Source organism: Macadamia integrifolia, chromosome 10, assembly GCF_013358625.1.
Source record: "Macadamia integrifolia cultivar HAES 741 chromosome 10, SCU_Mint_v3, whole genome shotgun sequence".
NCBI lineage: Eukaryota > Viridiplantae > Streptophyta > Magnoliopsida > Proteales > Proteaceae > Macadamia > Macadamia integrifolia.
In genome coordinates, this window is record NC_056566.1 from 15,315,768 (window position 1) to 15,329,153 (window position 13,386).

General features: G+C 38.5%; 1 protein-coding gene across 2 annotated transcripts in view; it reads left to right on the forward strand.

The window, feature by feature from the left end:
* The first annotated feature begins 2,040 nt into the window (after positions 1-2,040).
* LOC122091735 overlaps positions 2,041-13,386 on the forward strand; it is a 14,976-nt gene continuing 3,630 nt past the window's right edge. For both annotated transcript variants that reach the window (XR_006144012.1, XM_042661849.1), the window contains exons 1-10: positions 2,041-2,257; positions 2,528-2,835; positions 5,974-6,051; positions 6,132-6,679; positions 7,923-8,555; positions 8,663-8,817; positions 9,746-9,957; positions 10,050-10,183; positions 10,266-10,615; positions 10,700-10,803. Coding sequence is in view for 1 of the 2 variants with exons in the window: in XM_042661849.1 (XP_042517783.1) it covers positions 2,547-2,835; positions 5,974-6,051; positions 6,132-6,679; positions 7,923-8,555; positions 8,663-8,817; positions 9,746-9,957; positions 10,050-10,183; positions 10,266-10,615; positions 10,700-10,803 (2,503 nt within the window). In the remaining variant the exon portion in view is untranslated. The remainder of the gene's footprint in view (positions 2,258-2,527; positions 2,836-5,973; positions 6,052-6,131; positions 6,680-7,922; positions 8,556-8,662; positions 8,818-9,745; positions 9,958-10,049; positions 10,184-10,265; positions 10,616-10,699; positions 10,804-13,386) is intronic.

Sequence of the window (13,386 nt, forward strand, 5' to 3'; positions counted from 1 at the left end):
ATGTGGGTTTAGTCGGTGGTCCAATTAAAAAAAGGAAGTGGTTCTCTGTCCAAGAGTGCGGCAACACCAGTGCTCCTATAGCCATCTCTATCCTCATTCAAACAAGGGGTTATGATGTCTTTTTACGGATGGAAAAGCTATGCCAACGCTTTAAGACTTTTTTTTTTTTTTTTTTTCTTTCAAAAATTTATGACTTGTATGTGAGATGGCTTTTCCCTTATTTTTGTTGGGAAATGTATCTGCAATTGGTCCAAATGGATGTAGGAATCACATGGCATACAGATGGGCCTAAATTTCATGGATGTAGTTTGCTTGCTCAGATCATGTTTATGACGAAATATAATTTGTGAAAGTGTTTTCCAATCATCTCTTCTTAGTTGTTCATTCTTTTCTTCTATCTGGAAAAGAGTCTTTAATCAATGCTGGCTTAGAGGAAGAAGTTCGCTCTCCATCCTCAGAGAATGGATTTAGGTTGGTATCACTTTGACCGGATCAACCATCTGTGATATTATCAGAAAGTTTGCCTTCTATGCCATTATCAATCATATTTGGATGGAACACATTCTTTTTAAATGGATTTTCAATTCTTATTCTTTAGATAAGAAATAAAATGTCATTTATTTTGATGTTAGTTTCAAACTCAATATGGTCCAGAGACTATCCAAAGAACAAGTTTATTGTTGTTTATTAGATCTCCCCTTAGCTACCGTTCCCCCCTTCCCTTTCTTGTCCCTAAAGGCTTCCTAGCCCTCTTGTTTCTTTTATTTGTATTTTCCTTTCTTCTTTTTTTATTATGGAAAAATTTATATTTTCCTTTTTTTAGCTTTGGTCCTTGGGCTTGAAAATGCCCTCTTTTCTTTTTCTTGAAAAAAAAAGTTGTGAAAGTGACAATATATATATATATATATATTTTGGTGAACAAAATAAAATGCTTTGGAAATCAAAAGAGGGAAGAGATGGGAGGAAAATGAGAGTCCACGATAGCGGTTGGAGGACCATAGGAGTTGCATGCACATATATGGGAATTCATGTTAGTATGCGGGTGATATGTTATTGAATTTGAATATAAAATTTGACATGTGGTTTATCCAAACTTCTATGATATAACCAATGATTGGATATGCCACATCATTTTGCCACGTGATAGAATTAGGTGTTTCTACTTACCAAAAAAAGAAGAAGAAAAAGAACTAGATGTTTCATTAAGATAAATTTGTCTATATGTGATTGTGAAGTTATAGTTCTCCTTTGTTTTAATAGTTCTTATAATCTTTTATGCCCTGTCTGTTTGATCGAGAAAAGTGGACAGGGTAAAAATATGTGGAAAACTTATACTTATTGGGAAACTTACCAGACAAGGTTATTTAATGTAATAATTGTTACCCGCCGATGTGCCACTTGACTTTTCCCACCCTACTCACTTCTAAAGTCCGGGTAGGATTTTATGGAAAAATTGTTTTGTGTCCATCTCTTCTCCTCCTATTTCCTCTCTTTCTTGTATAACTTCATCTATTTTCTATAGAATTCCACCACACAAAAAATTACATCCTCCATCATTTCCTTTCTTTCTCTCTCCTTGTCAACTCAATCCACAACATAAGGAGTGCTGATCAATTCCTCGTATGAGAATCATTCTCATATGGTGTTTGATTTACACATGGACTCAACTTAATCTCTCTCTTCTTTTAATTGGTTTTTATTCTAAGTGGAACCCATGTGTAAATCAAACATTCTATGAGAATGATTCTTGTACGAGAACTTGATCCACACTCCAACATGAGGGTCTTGGTGAAAGTTTTCCTTCATCATAGGTGAAGAGAACATCCAGCTCGAAGATCATAATTACTCCCTTGCATGTGGAAGTAATATTTTTTACTATTTCCAAAATCCCATCCAAGCTCAAAGATTTCTACCCAAGTTTTTCACTATACTACCATTGCATAGGTTTTTATTTAAATACTGGCTGATGTGGCATGGGAAATTTCCCTACACTGGCACCGTGGGGAATCCTCTCCCTCATTTTTATTACACAAATCAGAGAAACAAACACAAATGGAGCAAATAGCACTAGACATTGCAGAAAAACACCCTCTTGCCAGCTTTTGGTGGCTCATTCCCTCCAAATCGAAGGAAAAATAACTGCACTCGAATCACTAGATCGATAGGCAGTGATATCATCCAACTGCATCCTCTCGTTCGAAGCTTTTGATCCTTTTAATGGTGAAATTGTGCTGAAGTCCTAATTCTGGATCCGAAGGTACGTTAATTGATCTCCTCATCTTGTTGCTTTTGCGTTGGTAATTGTCACGAAGTATGATTGATCGATCGAACGAGTAAAGGGTTTCTCTTGTTTAGCAGTTTTACACATGTTTCTGGATTGTCTGATCCAGATACTCTGAGCAGCTTTAATGGGGTTTCCCTTTTCTCAGATCAAAATCTCTGTCCAATATGTTTTTCCGATGATTTTTACTTCGCTAGATCGACTGGGAGTTGCCTTTACTCTAACAATTCTCCAATACCTTCGCAGATACGCCTTGTGAGGGACGATGAATTTTCTCTTGCGAACTGCTCAACCTTCAGTTCCTGAGCAACCGGCCGTTCAACATCCCCCCACAGTTTCACATTCTGCTTCAAAGGCCGCAACAACTTTGGAGGGTCTTATTGCTGAAGATCCGTATCCAACGTCCACCTCAAATGAAGATGGTGATGTAGAGGATAATGGTATTTCTGGTGAAAGTGGTGGCCTTTCCAGTCGAAGGACAAAGAATCGATTTCCTATCGTTGAAAATCACTCGGATGTATCTGAAAATGAAGGATGGATTACTATTCCATACAGTATTTCCCTTTCTCTTTTGATATCACTACTCTTAATCTATTTACTTTTGTAATGTATTTTCATGTGTGTGTATTGATTCTCACGTCCATATATCTGTTCGTTTCTGTAGTTGTCCAGTTGAATCTTGTAGAAAATGTTTTCTTTTGATGCCAATTTTGACATAAAAGTTAACAGCGAGCTAAAGAATGTTGGTGATGGACAACTGATGCTCCTTTTTTTTTTTTTTTTGGGCTATAATTTGGATTGAAGATGACTATTTTTCTTGTGCTCTCCCAGCCTATTTGTTGGGATCTTACATAATAATGGAATTCATGTGTAAAACCAAACTTTACATTGGTGCTGATATTCCATATTTATGTAAGATACTTAATATACTATTTAGCCGCTCATCAAAAAAAGAAAAAAGAAAAAGTTAAACTGGGAAAAACAAATACCATAGACCATTTTGCTACTTAGCCAAAAACAGTGAAGGAAAACTATATGCTATTAAATAGATCAAGGAAGACTGCAAGAGCTTGACTGAAGCATAAATATGAAAATTTTATGAAAATGTCACAAATCTAGACCACAGATGATGGATAATGCTCTTTAACCTTTTACATATGGTATTTTTAGGTGGATTGCGATTGTGGGATTAGTTTAAAATTATGTGTCAATTTTTACTGAAGAGTATCAGACTAAGATGTATTGAATGCTGTGACATTTCAAATGCTCACCCAGTTTCTGTTGACAGATTTGCATTGCTGCTACATAGGATTTTGCAACTGGAAACATTCACTTCTTCCTTATACAGTAAAATGTAGAAGCTGCTTTGTCAATGATCTCTTAAGCATGTGGGTGTCAGTTAAGGAAGATGCGAGTGGAGCTTTTGTCTGTCGTGTCAAAACATTGGTTTAATGTATATATCAAACATCTCCATCTAAGGGTGTCCATTTGGGAACAGAACCGGGAACCATCCCAAAACCGTCCAGCTAAAACCCGGTACCGGACCGTCCCATTGGTAAACGGGATGGTACTGGGATCTGATGTTGGTACCGAATAATAAATGGACGGGATGGTTTTGGGACAGGATTCCCAACGGGACTAGTACTGAAATACCGGTTAGGTACCGGATGGAACCGGAACCGCCAGTACCATTTCAAAAGATATATTTTTGTTCTCTTGTTCAAGTTTTATGGCTATAGTTTGATGTATTTGGATAGCATTTTATCTTATAGATGTTTCAATTGATGGACATTTGTTCTATTACTACAAACTTGTTTGGTGATGGCACTAAAACTACATCGGGGCTTGTTTATTTGGTTATCATTAACTTGTTTCCTTTTGGAAGCTTACATGTGATCTTAGATAGTTTGAAGAAGTAAAACCATAAAATTGATCATGGTTTTGTATTTTAATTTGCTTTCTAAAATAAGGCACCTTAGATCTCATGATAATGAAAAATCCACAAAACTAATAATGGAGTTATCTTGTTAAGGACTATTGAAGTTCTTATCCCTTTTCCACAGTGCTTGGAACCGCTTAGGAACCAGTATTGTCCTGTCCCGTTAGTAAATGAGACTGAGATCTAGATTTGGTCCTGTTAACTAAACGGGATGGTACTGGGATTGGCACCTTTAGTACTGGTACCAGTATAGACCCGTCCCAAATACCAGGAACTGTCCCGATTGACACCCTTATCTGCATCCAATGTGGCATGTGTTGGATGATATTGTTATTAGAAGAAATAAAAGGCATCACGTTTTTCACTCTGGATATACATGTGCCTGCTACTTTCTACCTAATGGTCCTTCCTGGACTCAATTGCTGTCATCAAGCATCAATTTTTGTACCCGAGCTGCTCTCTCGTGTTAGAGAAATTATGAAAATCGCTTTTGCAGAAATTTCCTATGAGTGGCTGCTTAAAGAGAGTATCTGCTTTACTGTTTGAACTCTCAGTGAGTGGCTGTATGTAATATGCAGACGATCTTTAATGCAGTTAACTTTCTTCTATTTATCCAAGCTCTCATGGACCCAATTCTTCACTAGAACCACACCTTGTAACAGTAAAGGAATCAACTCCAGCCATGAGGGATGTTCTGAAAAGTAAATGCAAGTGTCACTAACCATTGAAGTTAATTCCTTTGTGCTTATTGCTCTGTGGAAAGAACATATGAAGTTATGAACATATGGTGAAGTTCCTAATCATCTCCGACTAAACGCCCTATTTTTCTCATTATGGGATTGCCAAAGGAATAGTTATCCATATTTTACCCATTATTCATTTATTGAGTGGTCTTTCATTGCTGGCTGTTGCATCATTTTGGAGGTCTGTTTCTGATCCATGTCCAAAGTTTTTGAAGTCAGACTTTTCTAGAATAGGTGACATTTAGGAGTCTTGAATTTAATTCAAATATTGGGTTAGCATTCTCACTTAGTCTAGTAAAACTTGCCCATTTTTCCTGAGCAGAAGAGGATATCGCCGTGATTCCATATTAGTCCTACTCAGTTAAAGTAAGCAGTTGAAAATGCTTTCATGTTACCAATTTGATCATAGTGGTTGCATCATTAGCATGCAAATTTGGACACGATGTAATTTCTATCACCATATTTGTTTTGCACTTTGGATTATGGTTGTATGAAATGAGTCAATAAGTCATTGATTTCATTGAAGAAGTTCTAGTTACTATGATGAAATGTGCTTGATGATTAGGTCCAAATGTTGGTTTTTTAAAATTCCTTGGACTGGACTCTGAATTAATTGGACTATTGTAGATATATAATAGTTTCTTTAATGTTTATATATTTTTATGGGTGCCTCTTGTTGTCACCAAAGTGGTGAAGTGGAAATGGTATCTTTCTTTTGATTTCCCCTTGTCTTATTCCCAAAAGTTATTTAAGGTAGGGGTAAAATAGGTTTTCAAAATAATTTGAAAGTGACTTATCATTCTCTTACTATCAAGAATTGCCATTGTCTTGCATGCTTTTCATGTTAACATTTGAAATGACAGGATTTTACCCTTGTTGAAAATAATGTGGTATACTAAAAGGGAAAAAAAGTAAGGTTACAACTTTTTTTTCACTAAACTTGGTTACGACAAGGTTTTCCCTATATATTTGTTTGCCTAGTGTCTCTAATGCTTGATATGTGCTTGCAGAGGAACTTCCTGATAATTGGACTGATGCTCCAGATATACATTCACTTCGCTCTTTGGACCGCTCCTTTATTTTTCCTGGTAGCTTTAATTTTCATGAGTACTTATAAAGTTGGTGCCTTGTCTGTTAATTGGGGCCTGAATTCTATTTTCATGTCTAGGTGAACAGTTTCATATCTTAGCATGCTTCTCAACAGCTAAGTGGGACACAGAAATTATAACACCATTCAGGGTTGCTGCAGCGATGAGTAAAAATGACAACAGCCATGCGAAGCAGCAGAAGGAAAGTACAGGAACTGAATCCGATTCTGTCATTGGAAAAGGGGAAGAAGTGGGGCAGAATGGTGATACCCTATTAACTACAGAAAAGACTGATTCACAAGGGGATATTTCTGCTAGTGAATGTCTTCTTAGAATGGAAGACCAAAAATTACAAACTGAAACATTATTGGGAAAATTTAAAAACTCCCATTTTTTTGTTAGGATTGCAGAGACAGATGAACCACTTTGGTCAAAAAGAAGTACATCGGAATCATCTGAAACAGCAGGAGGGATGTCAACTGCTACTGATGCAGGAGCAAGCAAGACCTTAAAAAGGGATTCTTATGTAAATGCAGTTATTGATAGAGGGAACTTTGATGCTAGTGTGTCTGGTGGCTTGGCTAGAGATACTGTTAGATGCTGCTCTCTTTCTAATGGGGACATAGTGGTATTTTCTGAGACTTGTCTTGTGCTTGTATGCAGATTTGATCTTTCTTGCTCTACTATATTGGGCATTTCTGTTGACATTGTTCTTTTGATTGTAATTGATCTTAAGAACTTTGGGAGCTCTTCATTTCTAGACTTTACTTGAAATATAATGATAATGATGTGGCCCTGAAAGTGCCATTCTGGACCAAAAAGGTTTTATATGATTCTGACAAAGTAAATATTCTCAGGTGTTATCACATTTTGACATATGTTAAAAAAAAAAAAGGTCATACCTAGTGCACGAAGCTCCTGCCACTGTGGGTATTGGGAGAGTCATAACGTATGCAGCCTTACACAGTTACACCCGCTTTGCTAAGAGGCCGTTTCCCGAACATTTTGATATATGTTACCTAGATGTAATTTTCATTATGCATGTATAATAATAAATAATGTATCTTGGTATTGTACATTGTGTTGACATTGTATGTAGAATCTTGCCCCCTATAAAAAAGACTTTGTATGTAGAACACCCCGCATTTGTGCCAGTTCTGTTTGTCTTAGGGGTTGACTGAAAATAAAATTCCAACTTCTGTCTAATGGCCACTATAATACAGTGTCCCCAACCCCCAACCAACTGTGTTTAGGGCTGCCTTCAAGCACAAGAGCCACTGGAAAATTGGTTCTGAAAGATTTTAGGTCTTAATATGCTTGAACTTGATTATACTGCCTAGATTTTGGTTTTTTTTTTTTTTCACTATTTTACTTCACAATACTTCCTGTTTATCTTGTGGATTCTGATGGGAAAAAAATCGTTGTCTTAATTATTTTGATCCGGATGTGTGTATAACTGTATATCCATGCATTTTGGAGTGAACCATCAAAAGATGAGGCATAAAATTAGAAAGATTTTACTTGAGATGATGGCAAACAGTGAAACCTTTGGCAAGAAATTTACTGCAAAGGCTGTGAAACAATGAGGGGTGATGATGTTAAACAACAACATAAGGAGGTTTATGTTTTTTCTGGTAATCCATGTTTAATTTGAAGTTTTGAGTTTTTCTCTCTTTGCAATCTTTCCTGGAGAAAACTGTGTTTCAGTTTTGAACACTTGGGATCTATCCTCTGATGTATATAAATATATATATATATATTTTAAATAAAACGAGCTATTGGTATGCCGCTTCCATGCTGTTGGCTGACACTCATTATATGGTTCTATCACTACTGATGCTCTTCTCATTTTCTTGTTTGGAAGGATGCAGGTGCATTTTGGAGTCCATGTTGGAGTTGATCTTTTGAAAAATCCCACACTTGAGGTTCTTCAATTTGAGAAACATCAGGATAAAAATCTAGCTTCTGATAATGGGGACCACTTAGTTTACAGAAATCAGGAGGATCCCTGTGGGGAGCTGCTAAAATGGTTGCTTCCTCTGGATCGTAGTTTTCCTCCAGCTCGTTCACTAACCCCTCCTTTGAGTAATACTTCAGGCATTGGTAACACATCTTATAAATCCACCCTTTCTGCCTCATCTGGCTCCCAACTATTTTCTTTCAGTCACTTCAGAAGTTACTCTATGTCATCGCTTCCTCCAAGTGCTGCTGCACCACTCTCTTCAGTTACATCCTCCAATCCTAAACCGACCTTGGACCTAGAAGACTTGGGCCGTTTTTCTCCCCAGAAGTTTATGAAGACTCAAGAAGCTGGGACTGAAGGGCTTTTATCTTTTCGTGGTGTATCACTGGAACCAGAAAGGTTTTCTGTTCATTGTGGCTTAGAGGGCATCTACATACCAGGCAGGAGGTGGAGAAGAAAACTTGAAATTATTCAACCAATAGAAATCCATTCTTTTGCGGCTGACTGCAATACAGAAGACCTCCTGTGTGTCCAGATAAAGGTTTGCATTACATTGCCGAAGTAGCATGACAATGCTGTTGTTATCTTATTCTCTTTCTCTGCTTTTTTTCCCTTTTATGCCAACGATGATGAACCATTTTTTTGCAGAATATTTCTCCAGCTCATACACCTGATATTGTGATATTTCTAGATGCTATCTCAATTGTTTTTGAGGAGGCTCCAAAAGGTGGAACACCTCTCTCCGTACCAATTTCTTGCATTGAGGCTGGAAATGACCACAGTTTGCCAAATCTTGCCCTAAGGTTGGTATCCGTTGATTCCGTTCTGAGTACCATATTTATTGTTGTCAGTTGAAAAAAATATTTGTGTGATGGTGTTCTGAGTATAACTTTGGTATTACTGTGACATGACTTCACTTAAGAGGGGGGGTTGATGTCTATTATAAACCATGAGTTGTGATTTCCGTTGTTTGTAGTTCTCTGGTATATTACTAAACTTACTAAGCTTTAACTTGTGAATTCTCTGCACCACAGAACTCTATTGTAGTTTAAGACCATGTCTTCATGAGTGCAAAGCTTTAATTGCTTTCCTTTTCTCCAAAAATATATTCACTGACTCAGTTTGCACCATATCGTTCCTCATTGGAGCATTTATCACTATCTGTGCACTTATCTGAGTCATCCTAGTCCGACTTTATTGTATTTTTCAATGACCATTCCAAATGATACTCGTAGATATTCTGCATTATTCGTTATAATTTGGAGGAACAAAGTGATGAAGGGGTTGTGCATCTCACCCTTAGAATGCTGAATGCTAAATTCTCTTTAGTTTTGGTAACAAAGAATGCTGAATTTCAGTTTGTGGTCAGTGTTTTCTTGATAATTGTATTCTATTTTTGTATGGTTATTTGATCTTTTTTTGTGTGTGTGTGGAAGAGGGGGGGGTGTTGCTGGTGGCTTCTGGTTGAATGTTTTGGCCTTTTCTTAGCCGTTAGAGAGTTTTTGTCTGAGGGGCTGCTTTCATTTTCTTTTTTGGGTGAGGTGTTGATTTTTGTTGCTGTATTGGGCTTAGGTTTCCTCTCTCCTTGGTGTGGGGTGGTGATCTTATTTTTGCCTTGAGGCTCTGTTTTTCGTTTTGTTTCTTTTTGTTGATAAAATTTATTTTTATTGATAACAAGAATGTCTTTGTTTTTCTATTCAGAACAGCATGTTCTAAGTTTTACCATTGCAGGAGAGGAGAAGAACACTCATTTATTCTCAAACCAGTACCTATGTGGAAGAATAAAAAAGTTCATGGTGAAAAGTTTTTACAGCCAAAACCAGTGCAGGCTGGAAGTGCAGCATCAAATATGCATCTGCCCTCCAAGGTTGTTGATGGAAGAAGGATTTATTCAAGTGCTGATCAGTATGCACTTCTGGTGTCTTGTCGGTGCAATTACACTGGTATTTTTGGTGCTTTGTCGCTTACTTGTTTAGAAGAATGTATTTTCATTGCTCTGATTCTTATATATTATGCTTTTTTCTCTTCACCATAGAATCAAGGCTATTTTTCAAGAAGCCCACCAGTTGGCGACCTCGTTTGACAAGGGATCTCATTATCTCTGTTGCTTCTGAAATATCAGAAAAAATATGTGGACCTAAAAGAGGGGTTGATCAGCTTCCAGTTCAGGTTACTTGTGTCATTACTTTGTTCATCCTCTAGCTTGAAGTAAGAATGTAATCTAACAAGTGCAATAGTTGCAAAATTTCAGGTGTTAACTCTTCAGGCTTCAAATTTAACTTCTGAGGATCTAACATTGACAGTTCTTGCCCCAGCATCATTCAGTTCACCCCCTACTGTGGTCTCCCTGAATTCTGCGCCATCAAGTCCAAGGAGTCCTTTTGTTGGTTTTTCTGAGGTTGGAGGAAGACTAGGGGCTGATAGACATGGTAGTGTTGTGCAGAGGCTGAGCTCAACTCCTGTTGTATCGGAGAATAAAAAAGTGAGTGCTGCTAATGGTGCAAGATCTGTTTCTTTTGATGAGCAGAGCATATCTGATGTCATTCCGAGTACAGGGTTGGGTTGTACGCATTTATGGTTGCAGAGCAGAGTTCCTCTAGGGTAATTTTTTTTTCTTCTTGTTGTTAGATTCGACTATTTTGAGGTAGACATTTGAGAAGCCTAATTCCTTATTGTCCCTATCAGATGTGTCCCTTCTCAATCCACTGCTACTGTCAAGCTTGAGTTGCTCCCATTGACAGATGGGATAGTTACACTTGATACACTGCAGATTGATGTTAAAGAGAAAGGTATGCATCTACATCTTCCCATAGTTTTGATTCGATATTATTTATATCTGTTTGATTAGGCTGGGCTATTTTAAAAACAAGCTCCTTGTGCAAACATTTAACTATTTATAGTAAATTAATGCTAATTTTCTATAGAGATATGCTAGCAATACAGATGTATGCCATATGGAACTTTTCGATTCACCATGGGATCAAGGTTATTTTAATGATCTGTTCAGAGTGATTGGAAGTACTTATTTTTTTAGTAGGCAATGAAAAGTACTGTTAATCCCTCTTGAATGAAAAGTACTGTTAATCCCTCATGAAGAATATTTAGTAGTAGCTAGTTATATCTTAGGCTTTGCTGCACTGGGAATCTGGTTTCAGAAATTATTCGGGAGAAATTGACTTATTCATTTATTTGGGGGTCGCTGGGGAGAGGGGTGCGGAGGAGTGGCCGGAGGTTTCATGTTTCTAGCCAAAAGGGCATCAAAGATTCACCTCCATGGTAAAACTGCTTCTGCTCTTTTTTTTTTTTTGGTGGATAAGTAACAGCAGTTTCATTGATAAAAGGAGGTGGTGATACAGCTTCAATACATAATGATACATAGGGGTAGATAAGATATAGTATACAAACAATGGCAGAAGCCATGGAACCCATACCAGGCTCATACACTACATTGAAAAATACAATGGAGAAGCCTCAAATACAGAAATTCTGTCCACCCTTCAATGCAATAACCAGTCCTCAACTTGAACTAGATTTGCAGAAATCAGTCTCACACAGAGTAAAAATAATAACTGAGAAATTTGGAACTTGTAATAGGAAGGCAAATTAACCTGATTTTCTGGTCAAGGGTAGATCTCAGTTAGACCTGCCTGCAAAAGATATCAGGAATCTGAGACCTGAACAGTAGCATGCAAGGAATTCTTGGTAGCACTTGGAAACAGGGCAGGTAATGCAGAATTGATCTTGAACGAGGGAAGAACCAGTGGGAGATCAATCACAACAGGGTCACAATAGGGTCACAATAGGGACAAACCAGTATTGATAACTGAGGTTCAAAAACTCGGGTTCTGTCGCTTTTCGGCCTGCCCAAAATCTACCGAAATGGCACAAAATTCGCTGGGACAGTGCATTTTTTGCCAGTATGTTTCGGTTGTGGCCATTTCGGGGGTTGTGGGAGTGCAAACGGCTATATTAAGCTCTGATACTTCAGGGAAACCTTATTTTGGCATATATAAACATATACACCTTTATATTGCAAGAAAAGTCACATGTATTGGTGGTTTGGATTTGCACCCTTGGTTGGTAGTATACACCAAATTCTATTTGATACATAGTTGTCAAGGTGGTAGGTGACCCAAGGCGGTTGAGGGGGTAAAAAACCAATGCGACACCAAGAAGGCGCTAAGGCTCCTGTTTAGGTGACTCATGGATCACTGGAGTTGACACCAATTTTCCACCAGCTGTATAACAAATGTAGGCCATGTCATAGTGTGCCAGAAGAAAGCTCAAAGTCCTCCATAGCTTCCCTGTGGCCTCATCTATATAATGGAGGTAACCTATCCTATGGAATAGGTTAACTTATTGCAAAGAACCAGCCACTAAGCCATTGTGACTTGATGGTGTTGCGGTTGGCGGACGGGTAGGAAAAGATGTTGTCCACAAAGGACAATCCAGTCTATGATTGTGAGTGGGTCTCATACTTATAATCCATTAGGAATGGATGAAGATGCATGCTCCCTTACACTAGTGAAACCACCGTAGCTGCCATCGTACACACCAAACTCCCACACAGTGCTTTCTGCGGCAAAGGATGGGGTACGCCATTGCCCACGACCACGTCCTGTGTCGTCTCCTATACTTAATCCTCCAATAGTGCTAGACAAGCTATCCATGTCAATGTCCATGTTACTACAATCAACCTGCTCATCTAGTTGGAACTTGGAACCGGCGGCGAGGCCCTCTTGTGTAGCCTGCATGCGAGGATGGACATGCACCATGGTCCATATGCTGTGTGGCATGATCAAACTGGGTCTCTTTAGTGAACTGAATCTATTCTTGCTCCTCTGCCCCATCATCCTTCTCTAAAAGGGAAGCATATCTATCACCACCATCATCATCGTCGCCACCATCATCTCCACTAGCAGACAGTGACGGTGTATGAGTGTGACCACTGGAAAATGGGACTAGTCAGGGTCCTCCGCGTCCTCCTTGCCAGGTGCGGTGAGTGTATGAGACCCTCTGAAGTCATAAACTCATCCACAATAGCACCCATCTGATTGGCTATATGGGGGTCAGGCTTACCCTCAACCGGATCCATCACCTGCTCACCTCTTTCCCTCACCCACTCCACCAAGGGATCCTCCTTTGACTCTACCTCAAAAATGTCGGCGAGTTTGATCTGCCCCTGTTGTTGTCTATACCTTTGACTCTACCTCAAAAATTTATACTCTCTTTTTGACAGGCAGGTGGGTCAATAGCTAACTACTGACCCATGTGCCTGTCAAAAAGAGAGTGCAGGGCAAGGAGAGGAAAGAAAAAAGTTCTTTACCAATTCAAATATTCCTTCCAAACCACACCACCCCCCCCCCACCCCC